Here is a 14,342-nt window from a genome sequence, read left to right as displayed (position 1 = left end):
TCTCTTTGCTTGGAATGGAGCTGAGGTGAGAGCTTGTTGTGGACATAGATATGGTGATAAACTCTTTGCTGTTCTAATTAGGGATCACGTTGTCAATTTTGGGGTTTATGCAGCCAGATGCCATACTAGGGTCACTACACTAACTCTAACAAGAGAATGTGCCAAGACCCTTCCAGACTAGAAAAGTCTCTCTAAAAAGGACATCAGTGCCATTCCAATGACTTTAATGTAGTGTTTTGGGGGAGTGAACACCAGGTTTGGCATCAGCGTTGAAGCTCTGGATTGGCATCGTTATTTATAACCAGTGTAAAAAGCATAAACCAGTGTGACAAAGCGAGTGCAATGTAAGTGACCCAATGGATAGTAGAAAGGCGTTGTCTTTCTGTAGCAATTAATCCAAAATGAATTTAGTAGCCTAATTTTGGGAACAACGCATGCGTAGTTGGAGTTTTTTGTAGGTTAAATTCCACAGCCTTTACACTACCATATCAGAATTATCATAGGCTATACTATTAGCTTGTATGGTTTTGGTGAATTAAAATATTCAATCAAACGTCATTTCCTTGATAGGCATTGGAGTGCAAATCGAGTGGGTGGCGGCTGCTGCTCGCGTCGTGGCTGAGTTTACTATATATGGGCAAAGACAAGCATACCGAGTGTGCTGTTCGCTTCCGTGTTTGTGCGGATTAGCTGTCTCCAACCCGGTGTAGAGACCTACAGAGGTACGGTGTTTCATTCAATCGGAGGAATAAATAGAGAATCTGCAAACATGTCCTACGAATTGAGTAAGTAGTCAACTTTTAAATATCTTACAATCCAACGAGTGTGCATAGAAAGATTAATGTACTCCTTTTCTTAGTACAATTACGAGAAACTCATGCCAGTCATTGACAGAAAGTACGCTTTGCTGGTTACCTAGCAAACTGCTAGCCAATAACTAACCTCGCCCATCCTCAAATCACATTCTATGCCCTGATGGACACACATTTAACAGGCCAGTGTAAATCCAATTCGTCTTATTTATCCACCAACAATGTATAATATGTGAAACACGACATGACATACAAATGCGTTCAGTGGCTCAGTTAGCTTTACTATTCTAGCTAGCTAGCAGGGAAATACGCCTGTGCACGGAAATATGCAATGCATTGTTATGACATGTCACAGAATGTGGTGGCGCGTGTGACTTTTATTTTTTAATTCTAAAAGCGGGCAGCAATGCCTTATTTCGTGCTGTCCAAATTCAGTGCCGTCTGCCATATTCCTAGTCTGTTTCTGAAATTGTCGTTCTTTATTAACGGCTGATTCGTGATCAGGACACATCCCATAGTGCATATCAATTAAAATAATCAGTCGTGCATTTTTTGTTGATTGGTCTCCTTTGAAATGCTCTTTAAAGTGCACAGCTTTTTTCAAGCATTATTTGGGATTTTAGGTCGAATTGTATTCGTTCAGGATAGTTTAAATACTAGTAGTAGTGGTTGTAAAACTAACAGCAAACGTGAACATTATTTAATTCTTGCTACGCCGAGGACCAACGTTTCACACTTCACTGACAAAATACTGTACACTACAGCATTAACACCCCCCTATTTTCTTACACAGAGCATGTCTTTGCCAGCCTCCCGCAGATGGAAAGGGGAGTCGCGAAAGTCATAGGTGGCGATCCCAAAGGCAACAACTTTCTCTACACCAACGGGAAGAGCGTCATCATCAGAAATATTGATGTAAATCTCACACATGAGTTCTAATAAAGATGATCTAAAACTAATCTTGATTTATAAAAACACATAAGCAGCCCGACATGGCAGCATGCATGTGCTACAGAGGACGAGAGTAATGTTTTACTGTACACAATTATAATGCCCCGTCCTTTTGTATTTGGCCGCCTAAGAATCCTGCCATCGCTGACATCTACACCGAGCATCCTCATCAGGTTACGGTGGCCAAGTATGCGCCCAGTGGCTTCTACATCGCTTCTGGAGGTATCTTATTTAAGATAGTTAATAAATTTGAGTGTACATGCATGTGCTTAGCCACCAACCTTTCTACAATCGGTAGCCCAGCTTTACTAATCGCTCCAATCTAATTCATCCTTTTCAGATGTGTCTGGGAAAATCCGTATCTGGGACACCACCCAGAAGGAGCACTTGCTGAAGTATGAGTACCAGCCTTTTGGGGGAAAGATCAAGGACATAGCCTGGACGGAGGACAGCAAGAGGATTGCGGTCGTTGGAGAGGGACGTGAGAAGTGAGTCTTCTCTTGGCGCAAATAAAAAAGGGTCTAGTCACTCTTAAAAGGGATTTTGGTTTGCTATATCTTAGCAGCATGTTGCTGTTGAATGTTTTCATGCATTACCACAATGACACACTTGAAGCAGACTTCACTTATGCTGGAGTGCCATATTTACTCTACAGTAATGTGAACACTGAATGCTAAAGGAGGATTAGGCCAGAGGTGGCCAACTCTCCTTCCAAGTCACTCAGGCTTTTCCAGTTCAGTGTTTACATACACCAGGATTTTCCTCATCAGTGTTTTCATTTTAGAACCAAGACAAGTGAAATTAACCTTGTTAATCATGGTAGAATGAAAGTATTCATACTCTGGGGCACTCAAGGAACAGTCTTACTCCTACCTAAATCAAATGGTTATGTCTTTACGGAACATGCAGTAGTACTGCACCCTCAAGTCGAAAAGAAAAACTGACACTCCAGTCCGGTGCTGAGTATCGGACACAAAATGGCTGAATGTCTGCCTTGGATTTTCATTAACAAATCAATGGTTCTGTTTGGCACTCTTCAAATAAGTCGATTTGGATTCCAATATTAAATGCAGTTAACTGAACTACTTTGTCAGAGCTCTGTTGTCACGATGATTGTGTGTGCTTTTGTTGATAGATTTGGGGCTGTGTTCCTGTGGGACTCTGGCTCCTCTGTGGGAGAGATCTCGGGCCATGTCAAAGTCATCAACAGCGTGGACATCAAGCAGACCCGCCCCTATCGCCTTATCACTGGTAGCGATGACAACTGCAGCACCTTCTCTGAGGGACCCCCTTTCAAATTCAAGTTCACCATTAACGTGAGTGTAAGATTAAGTGCGCAGCGCTTGGATGGCTCACTTCCAAGTGGAGCATCATGTTGTAGATTAGGGTCAGAGGTGTACAGAGACGACTTGAGAAGCACGAACACTCAATCCCATTAATCCCTTTTTAATTATTTGATGTTCTGGGAGTAGGTTGGGGTTGCACCTTGTGGAGCATTATGTTGATTAAGAATGAAAAAATTATCATATTTTGTTTATATTAATCTTAAGGATTCAGTTGATACATGTAATACAAGGATGCCTTAAATTCCTGTGTGGTATATTGCTGAGTTGCTTTATTGAATTGTATTTCTGTGAGGAGAAAGGCTGGATAGTTTGTTTTGGAAATTTTTTGTTGACACTTGACACCAATATATCCTTTTACTGCATTAGGAGAAGTAGACTACTGTAAGTCTCAATTCAAATACTGCATTTTTAAAGGTTCAGTTCTTCTTAGTTTGTACCATTTGGGAAGAACACATAGCACGGTCTTGTGCGCCTGTGCACATATTACAAAATGCTCAGGAAATTCAGAGGATGTTTGTGAACAAAACATTCCTCCGAAAGGATCTCTTACACGGAAGAGGGAAACCATTTTTAAGGGGTATTCTGCTGTTCAGATTCCTTTTTTCTTTACCCTTCCCAACCCCCCAGCTAAAACATTGCTAGAGTAGGCCTGTACTCTGGCACACTTCCTTAATAAGAACATGACCTCACTGCTGTAGTTTTCTTCCTTATTCAGAGAGGCTAGGCGCAGTTCTTTTTTGCTAAGCAATTACAATCATATGATCAACTTTGGCACAACTTTTCAGGTTAATGTTGAAAGAGATTAGGCAAAGTAGGCCTAACCATATATGATCTGTGAGGATCTTGCTTGCTGTAGCCTTCCAGTTATATGTGGGTTGTGAGTCACGGAATCAGGTATCTAGTCAGCATGTCCAAGGTTTCTACAGTAGGATACAGTATGCTGATATTCCTTTACTGTGATTGTCATGCAGCGTTTCCCGTCAAGTATTGCATAACCCAAACCCTAGAATTGTAGTCTTTTTATTTAAGGCTATACATTTATCAGGGTAAGTTTGTTTGGTTCGGTAGTTGGTTGGTTATTTCATGTTGATAGCCCCAGACAGTTAATGATCAGGAGAGCTGCCAAATTGGCAACCCCACTTGTATGATAAAATATCCATATATAAAAAGTATGGTATTTGAGAGAGACTGTGCTTTGAATAAAAGACAGCAATAGATCTTGAAGAACACATTGGACCATTACATAAAACCTTTTCTCCTCTATCTTATTTTTTAGGACCACGCTCGGTTTGTCAACTGCGTCCGCTTCTCTCCAGATGGCAACCGTTTTGTCACTGCTGGCGCTGACGGTCAGGTGAGTGAGGCCTCCTTGAACAGTGTCTGAAGGAGCAGGGTTCAAGATGAGCTTGCAAAAAGTACCCCATCCAGAGTTCCATTTGTCAGTGTTTCCAGTGTTACCTTTTGGGTTGGAGGGGTATGTTTCCTCTTTTGGTAGAAACGTTTGGTAGTACATAATAGATGAATGAATAAATAAATCCCCCAAAGAGGGTTTTTTTTACAGGGAAAACAATACCAAAACGAAATGTGGTACAATGTTTCTATAAATAAGTTTGAGTTATAAAGGTTTCCTTGTAGCTAACTCATATGATTAGTAGCACGTTAGTCAGATGAGAGCACCAAAATGATCACACTGTATTTTTCCCTCAGATCTTCTTATATGATGGGAAGACAGGAGAAAAGATTGGCTCAGTCGGTGGAGAAAAGGCCCATGAAGGTGGAATCTATGCTGTAAGTTTCTTGGTTGCAGTTAACATGCAAACTCTTTCAGTGGAGTTATTGCTTTCACTTGTGCTGTACTTTTGGTTATTTAACTGAGCTGTTTCCTCAATGTAAGTAGCTGTTTGAGAGGCTACATTGCTGAGATAGGAAAACCTAATTGCTGAAATGAGTGCCTGCAACAGGGAGTATTGAGTAAACAAGTTAAATGGAGGCCTTCCTTTTCAAATTAGAAGGGCTGTGTTATACTTTGAGAACACAACTTTCCTTCAGTTACTTTCTATTCAGTGTTGCTGTTCAAATCATATTTTCTTGCCAAATCAATTGGTAATAGTCATTCATTCCTCTGTATAACTACAGTGTTTCCTCTACGATTTTTTTGTTAGCAGCCGAAACAAAGTTCTAACCCTATATTTCGGAGCAGGTTAATGTAATAGTCTAATGTAATATAGCACATATTTTCGTCCTATTTTCCCTAAAGCAATAAAGTTAAGCTACTTAAAGACACCTTCCAGTCATAAAGTATGTTCTAAATGGCATAAATGCTGCCGTTTAATAATTGACGAAACAACTTATTGTAAATGGTCAGTAGCCTAGCCTATCAATTTAAGGTACTTGAAAGCATCAGCTTCATTTGATCTGGATAGGCTAAGCATTCTGTAGCAAAAAATAACAATAAAACCACTTTATTAATTAAAACTACTTCAGCATAATAATGCACTTAAAATACAAACGTGAGCAAGGGCAGCAATCGTTATCGAATCAACAGACATGTGCAATTTAGCTAGCAGGGGAAGAATACAAACAACGAAAATAACCAGTTAACTTAATTTAAATTTGCAAGAACTATAGACTAATACAATAACAGGCTTAAATGAACTGACAACATAAGTTATAAGACTTGCAGTGCGTTCACACTGCAGCGACGCGATGCGAGCGACAACGTGTTTTCCATTCATTTTCTATGGAGCCAGGCGAATCGCTTGCGTGGTGCATTGTGGGTAGCGACGCAACGCGACCGAGTTGAGATTTTCTCAACTTTATGTAAATGAGGAGCGATTTTCGCTAGCGATGGCCAATTGGAGTTTTCTTGTTTCTCGTAACATAGCAACCATGGTAAACATTTCTAGGTTTCAAGGTGGAGGAGAAACTAATCGTTTGTGTAGCTGCTTACCCAGTCCTGTACGATACATAGCTGTATTCGTACAGATGTAAAAAATAAAATAAACTATGCATGGCGCAAGGTTGCCGAAGTTGTTGGTGCTTGTACTTTCAAATTCAGTCTAGTTACATTACGTAACTTCGTTCTGTGGTAACTAGCTAGCTAGCCCGCCTGGAACTCCCTACTGTAACTATTAGCAGAGACTTCGAGTAATATAATAAAACGTTTTTTAAACATGTCAACGTGTATGTCTGTTAAACACTATTAAATACTGTTTTGTATTTTGTATACAAGTTGTATTTTGATCGATGTTGCGAGTACGTAAACCCAAGTCTGCACACTTGGCCATGACAACTACAACAGTGACTTTAGAGAACTACATTCTACATTAATCTGTTTGAAACGCCCCCGAGCGTGGTGAACTGTGGGAAGGCGAGCGATGGCAAGCGATTCGCGTCTCTGCAGTTTGAACGCACTGTTACAGTTCTCAAGGACGCACACACGCAATCCCAACTGCGGTGTGAAGCGCGTGTCCATGCTATTCTCCGACATGCACTCAATCACTGCTGATAGACGGCCTTTTGTACAGCCCTATTTCTGATACCCTGGCGGCAGAAATTTAAAGGAAACACTGAACTATATGGTGGTACTCGGTTGTAACCCATTTGTTTCTCAAAGGGATTTCAATTGGGATTATTTGGTCTTCTCTGCTCTAATGTCCCTCATTCCATGTCTGTTCAGAATACACGCATAACTTGCCCACTCATTCTTTTTATTGTGACCCTCCAGGTCAGTTGGAGCCCTGATAGCTCCAAGCTTATCTCGGCCTCAGGGGACAAGACAGTAAAGCTGTGGGACATGGGGACCAGCATGGCCCTGACCACCTTCAACATGGGTGCAGATGTCATGGACCAGCAGCTGGGTTGTCTGTGGCAGAAGGACCACCTCCTCAGTATTTCCCTGTCTGGCTATATCAACTACCTGGACAAGAACAACCCAGACCGCCCGCTCCGCACAATTAAGGTCAGGCTCAATTGTTTCAAGAGTTCGCGGGGGTGGGGCTGGATTAGCCACTTCAGAAACCGTCCAAGGATTATTTCTGAAATCTGATTTTCAGTGTTTGTCAGTCAACACTGACAAACACAGTGTCTGACTAGTGTTGAGATTAATATATGTAACATGATAATAATTGAGTCTAATTGTGTAAGATGATTTTGTTACACACATTTTACATTACATAGCTTGGGCTACTATGATTTGGAGTTGTCTATTGTGTGGCCAAGGCAACATTTTAAGTGGTGGAACTCATCAATTTATCAAAACCAATTTCGGTTCTGCAAGACAGACTCATTGGGTGTTATTATTCATGACAAGTAGCTGTTCAGTAACAGGAAATGCATCACAGTTGCCAAGAGTCCACAGGATATTTGACTGTTTTCAGAAACTAGGGTTGATTATGAAACTTTTTTTATTGCATGACAAAATATTGCCTTTCTATTGTCAAAAGCAAAAGTTTCACATGGATCTTTTGAAATGAAAAAGAATACAGAAGAAACGCTTTATTCAGCACTTCAGTTACTACTTTCTGATTTCTATGCATCTTTTAGGGTCACAGCAGATCCATTCAGTCGTTAACTGTTCACAAAAACAAGGGAAGGACATACATCTACTCTGGCAGCCATGATGGACATGTCAATATCCTTTCACCACATAAGTGAGACTGCTTAAGTCATGCTTTAGTTATTGTGCATGTTATTTTCTTTACTTATGTAGTTGTTCTGGTACCCGGTAAGTGAACCTTGCAGAAGCTTTAATGTGAATTGCTCTTCTTGGCATATAGGCACCTCTAAAGCATGATTTTAATTTGACTATCATTCAATGACTGCATTAGCCATGTCCCCTAATCTGTGGTATATTTGTCAGTTACAGTTAACATACATTATGAATTATGAGCAAACCAAGCTATCAGAATCAGAAAAAAAGCAGAAGATCAAAATAGCTATACATGAGTAATTTGCTCCTCACTACAGTTCCTAAAGTAACTATACCTGGGGCCACAGTCTTTCCTTAACAAAGCTTCACATTACTGGGATTCTGAATCCGGGGAAAACGACGACTTCTCTGGGAAGGGCCACAGCAACCAGGTGAGCAAGATGGCAGTGGACAGCGCCGGCCAGCTGGTCTCGTGCAGCATGGATGACACTGTCCGCTTTACCAACCTGGAGAAAAAAGAGTACAGGTGAGTCCATGAGTATATACAGCAAAATCTGATTTGAGTGGTATTACATGTTTGTTTTGTGGGAGGAACCCTTTGACACCTGCTGCTTTCATAGTGCTTCCGACTTGGTGAAGATGGATGTCCAACCCAAATGCGTGTCTGTTGCGCAAGGAGGATTGACGCTTGCTGTCTGTATCGGACAGGTAACTGTCTCAACTTAATTTGACACAGTCTTTCAGACTAAATACTTTTTCGCAATAAGAACTTTTTACCATGTCCATCTTTAAACTTCACACTTGGGTTTATTATGTTTTAGCCTTTTGGCATTAAAAACGTTTCTTGAATTGAAAATATCTTGTGATTCCTCTTGATTTCTGCTGTGGCCAGGTGGTTTTGCTGAAAGACAAGAAGAAAGTGTTTACGATGGACAATCTAAGCTATGAGCCCGAGGCAGGAGCCCTCCACCCAGGAGGTGCCACTGCTGCTGTGGGTGGAGCTGTGAGTACCTGCCTTTTAGTGTGACTTGGTGGAATGTAATAGAAATGTACAAAATATATAAATGTCAAAATGTTACAACCTAGTAAAACTAGTGTATTACTATATCAACTCAAGAATGTTGAATGTTTTTGTAAAACAACATTATAATTATTTTTTTGTGTGTTTTCCCCTTCTCTCTGCAGGATGGCAAAATCCGTCTGTATACCGTCCAAGGGAACACACTAAAGGAGGAAGGGCAGACCATGGAAGCCAAGGGGGCGGTCACAGACATGGCCTACTCCAATGACGGAGCCTACTTGGCCGTCACTGATGAGAAGAAGGTTGTCACTGTCTTTACTGTGGCAGATGGGTATTCGGTATGTACTCCTCTCATGTCTCCCTTTGCTTTCAACTTAGCCTATATGGTTCCCCAAAGTCGGCCTTAAATAGTAATATGGAGACTGTTGCAATATCGCCACCCTTAGGTCAAAAATGACTTTTACGGTCACCATGCGAAGATTGTCACTCTGGCCTGGTCACCTGATAATGAGCACTTCGCCAGCGGCGGAATGGACATGATGGTCTACATTTGGACAGTCAATGATGCTGACAAGAGGCTGAAAATTCCAGGTGGGGGGCACACGCACACACTGCATGAACAAATTGACCTATCTTCTGTTTACCAATTGGGCTATTTTCAATTGTTATATCTGATCATTTCAAACTGACACCACCTCGTTTCCTGTCTTTATCTTTAGACCTTGTCTTATAGCAGTTTATTTCCATGGCAGCTTAATATTGCCCTGTTTTGAAATAGTTTGTTTATTTACTTTTAAATAAACTGTTCAATACAGACGAAGGAAAAAATTACCCAACCTTTCATTTGCACAACACATTTATTCACACAAACATTGCGTAACGTCAGTAGTATTTGTCTTTCATACAAATGGATGTTTACTAGTCACCTTTTTAGCAAGGTCAGTGAATGAAATCATCTGAATTGATTCTCTCTGCACAGACTCTCACCGGCTGCACCACGTCAGCGGCTTGGCCTGGATAGATGAGCACACTCTAGTAACCACCTCCCACGATGCCAGTGTCAAGCAGTGGACTGTTAAATTTTGATCTGTCCAAGGCATACAATGATTGATCATTAGGAACAAGGACTAATGTAGACCTACATCTCTCTCTTCTCTTACATCTACAATGTTTTCCTTATCTAAATTAGTCAAACGCATTATTGTCAGACAACCCCTGAAATTGTCAGTGTGTTTCATGGCACAAAAAAGCTCATATCAAAGATCCCTCAAGCGGTGTTTTTGATAACATTTTAAATCAGTTGACTAGTGCACGATGATCAAAACGTTTAACATGAAACAAAAAAAGCACTTGATATCTTGAGCTTTTCAGGGGGTAAGAATACCTCTGGGCTCAACATTCCATAGGCAACAGCCTTAATCTCAGTCAAAACTGAAATGCCTGTCTGCACTGTTGGGGTCAATTCTTCTTAAATGGTAGTAAATGTATGGAATTAACTAAAATACAAATTATGAATTGAATTGTGTCGCTTGTTTCCAAATATTTGATGAGTTTAGAGTATTTTGTACTGAAGTAATCGACCTCAACTTTGCCCGCCTGTAAATTTGTTTGCAACAGATGTGAACGTAACTGTTTTTGGAGATGGGTCTCTTGCTTTTTTTTTTTCACCTCGTCTTTGCCTCCATAACATGTCTTTGTCACTAAGAAAACAACAAAGGTCTGAGAAAGATGTGGTTGGGGGAGCAATAATAGGAACCTAGAGAAATGAAAGGAATATCACAATATGCTGTGTACGCTCCTGTATTGTTGCAGTGTTTTTGTGGTTATTCTGGCTCACTATGCTCCCATGTCTATTTTTATTATTATTTTGATGCCTCCACTTTTTCTGAAGGGTGGAAATGATTCATAATATTAATGATAATAAAAACACTTTTTATGCATGTGTTGCAATCATGTTTGTTTTCTCCTGTCCCATTCTGCTGTAAAGATGAGTTGGCTTGTTTTGGTTTTGTTGACAGATGGACTTGGATATTGGTGCTTGTATCGACACATGAAATGGATAGTTTTGGCCATTTATTTTTGCACAAAGGCCTTAATGTTAATTCTTGAATCAGATTAAATTTTGCCATCAGAACTATACATAGTTTAGCTTCCATTTTATTTTACAGGGATCAAACACTGTCAAGAACCTTCATGAATAACTGTCTTTTGAGTTTGGATTGACCCTGAACTCCTTTTAAGCACCACATTGATATTATATATATTTATTTTAAAGAACAAATGGTTGTCTTGAGTTCCCTTTATCACTCAAATAATTGTTTACAGTCAGAAAAATAATTTCTCAGGTGTGACTTGTTAGGTGGTCCCTTAATGTAATTCATTCTCTGTAGATTGTTTCTGAGGTGTCCATACAGGTGGTTCCATATATATCCATATATGTCCAATATATATAACTGGTTGCATCCAAAATCTAGAAGGCTGTTTGTTCTGGTTCAGTAGACCTTCAAATGTGTTTGTACTTCCTATTTGAAACCATTTTGGGTTCCATGTTGATTGTCATATCCACCCAGACATATGCAACACCCCTTGTTCATCTTTCCTAGAATTTTCAGTTGGAGTCAAGTCATTCCAATACAAAGCTCCTTCCAATTTGGATAATCTTCCTCTGGAACTTTATTACCTATTTTTGCTACTTCAAGTTCAAGTCTTTCATTGTCAAATGCACAGAACAACACAGGGTCAGACTGGGCACTGAAATTCTTAAGACAAGACAACACAAAGCGTCAGGTCATCTTTATGTTAAAACAACCTGTTCATGCTTGTGCATTTCAATCTTCAGTTTATTTGCTTTAATTGCTCTTTATGCTGATGTTATCAGGGTCACTGTAACAAATTTTTCTTTTACAATAGCAGAGGTGTGAATGGTAGAGGGTTAGCAAGCTATCTGTATCTGTAGTGTATGTTATGTATTGCTGTTTGGGGAAGAAGAAAAAAAAACACCACCACCACTTATCTTTGAAGGACAATTGTTTTCCTTTTAAATGCAAATTAAATACATTAGGTGAAGACGCTCCACACCAGCCCACCATACCTACTAACTCCAATCCACCTACCCTAACACCATGATAACACACCAACATGAAGAAAACCAATAAAACAACAAGTATACTAATAATATAATCAGAAATAACAACACTAATAAAATCAAATCATTTTACAGTCACTAAACCATACTGTACAGCCAGTTAGGATACTCTCTACAGCGCTGGTGTAGAACCGTGTGAGGAATATTACGGTTCATTAGATGCCGTTAGCTCTCCCAGCTGAACGTGCCCGACTCCACCTGCACTGGGATCACTGACTTTCTGTCTGACAGGAAGCAGTGTGTGAAGCTGGGAAAACACATATTTGACTCCCGGTCCACTGGATCCCCTCAGGGCTGCGTCCTTTCCCCTCTGCTCTTCCCCCTTATACACCAACAGCTGCACCTCCAGTGACCAGTCCGTCAAACTCCTGAAGTTTGCGGATGACACCACCCTCATTAGTGTTACGCGCAGGCCTAGTGGCTGGGTGAGAGCGAGGTTTAGATTCCTTTCTCGGGAGTAACTTTTAAATATAACACTTTAGTGGTGCGGCGGCCTTGCACCTGGTGGTGATTGGAAAGGGGAGTGGAACGGTGTCCTGATTGGGGCCCAGGTAATTAAGGGGAGGAGTTTATTATTTTTGAACTCCCGGATGGCAGAAAGAATGGGGGAACCTCAGAGTGGTAGTGAGAGAACGTCACCCTCGATGCCAACCGGTTATTTCTGTTTCCCCACTGTTGCCGATGTTGCTGTCTTGTAAAAACGCCGTGCTTAATGTACCGACTATCCATAAACTGATCAACTCTACGAACCGCGAGCGAGCTGTCCGCCGACCTGAACGGCGGCTTGGGCTGTCCTGGAGACCGGGGTGGGAGTCTACCGGGCTGGGGTGAGTGTTCCCGTTTCTCCTTTCCCTCCTCACCTGTCTGGGCCCGCCGCGGTTAGCTTTATCCTCGGTTTCAATCGACTAGCATACCCCCTAGACAACGACGACCGTAACATTAGGCTCATCTCTGGTGGGGATGAATCTGACTACAAGTGGAAAGTTGACAACATGGTGATCTGGTGCAGCCAGAACAACTTGGAGCTATATTATTTCAAGGCATTGGAGATGATTGTGGACTTCAGGAATAACCCAGCCCCACTCAGCCCCATCACCCTGTGCGACTCCCCAGTCAACACTGTGGAGTCCTTCCGCTTCCTGGGCACTATCCTCTCCCAGGACCTCAAGTGGGAACTGAAAATCATCTCCCTCACCAAGAAAGCACAACAGAGAATGTACTTCCTGCGGCAGCTGAAGAAGTTCAGCCTGCCAAAGACAATGATGGTGCACTTCTACACAGCCATCATTGAGTTCATCCTCACCTCCTCCATCATCATCTGGTACACTGCAGCCACTGCCAAGGACAAGGGCAGACTGCAGCGTGTCATCCACGCTGCTGAGAAGGTGATTGGCTGCAATCTGCCATCTCTCGAGGACCTGCACACCTCTTGGTCCCTGAGACGAGCAAGAAAGATTGTGGCCGGCCCCTCAGACCCTGGACACACACTGTTCCAGACTCTCCCCTCCGGTAGGAGGCTGCGGTCCATCAGGACCAAAACCTCACGCCATAAAAACAGTTTCTTTACTTCCGCAGCTGGCCTCATCAACAAGGCTAAGGACTCCTAACTGTCACTAACATATCAAGTCCATCTGTCCCTTTATTGCACAAAATTACCAGATATATTGCACTTCATATCTTACTTTTTTTTCTTAGTTTATATCTTATTTTATTTTTTACATTGTATAGTATCAAATGTATTTGTATAGCCCTTTTTACAAGCTATGTCACAGAGGGCTTCACATACGCCCATAGAACTGCCCCTCAGCCAACCTCAACCCTGAAGGAAGACAAGGAAAAACTGATTTCCACTGGCGACCAGGTCCAACGTTAGCAGACCGACGACCAGGCAGATGCTCACAGCTCAAACCCCCCAAACCACAGGGGAGGTGTGGAGGAGGGTGTGGAGGGGGGACAGAAAGAAGAGAGCAGGAATTGGAGAATGCAGGGAGCAACTAACAGTTACAGTAATAGTAAGAATAAGGTCCCCACCGGTCAAGTGTGAACTAATGCAGCAATTTAGCAGACCAAAAAGGGTATTTGATATAGCCCTTGACATTAAGACAGCGCCAGCCATCCCCGATCGGAACATGAAATCTGTTCCAGGGAAGAGAAACTCTAAAATAAGAATGCCCCGTCCCCCGTTGTCTCCAACTAGCAACAGAAACAATATCAGTAACAATATACAGTAACAGGTTTACTTTATTTGTAAATTCAAGTTATATGATACCGATGTAGACATATAGATGCTTTATTTGTAATTTAAAAGTTATATGATACATATGCAGACAAACACACACTTCAGGTTTGCATTATTTGTAGTGAAGTTTTAAAAGTACACACACACACACACACACTTTAGCAGCCATAGAACTGA

General features: G+C 41.4%; 1 protein-coding gene across 1 annotated transcript; it reads left to right on the top strand.

The window, feature by feature from the left end:
• Positions 1 to 674: 674 nt before the first annotated feature.
• Positions 675 to 10,022, top strand: wdr1 (WD repeat domain 1). Its single transcript, XM_067244954.1, has 15 exons — positions 675 to 785; positions 1,606 to 1,727; positions 1,895 to 1,985; positions 2,104 to 2,251; positions 2,899 to 3,079; positions 4,386 to 4,463; positions 4,817 to 4,897; positions 6,837 to 7,070; positions 7,655 to 7,744; positions 8,132 to 8,286; positions 8,381 to 8,468; positions 8,653 to 8,763; positions 8,946 to 9,119; positions 9,228 to 9,372; positions 9,761 to 10,022. Exons 1-15 carry the CDS (start codon positions 770 to 772, stop codon positions 9,865 to 9,867), a joined length of 1,821 nt encoding a protein of 606 aa, XP_067101055.1. The 5' UTR covers positions 675 to 769; the 3' UTR covers positions 9,868 to 10,022.
• The last annotated feature ends 4,320 nt before the right edge of the window (positions 10,023 to 14,342 follow it).

This window comes from Osmerus mordax, chromosome 1, assembly GCF_038355195.1.
Source record: "Osmerus mordax isolate fOsmMor3 chromosome 1, fOsmMor3.pri, whole genome shotgun sequence".
Classification (NCBI taxonomy): Eukaryota; Metazoa; Chordata; class Actinopteri; order Osmeriformes; family Osmeridae; genus Osmerus; species Osmerus mordax.
This window is presented reverse-complemented; position numbering and strand designations above follow the sequence as displayed.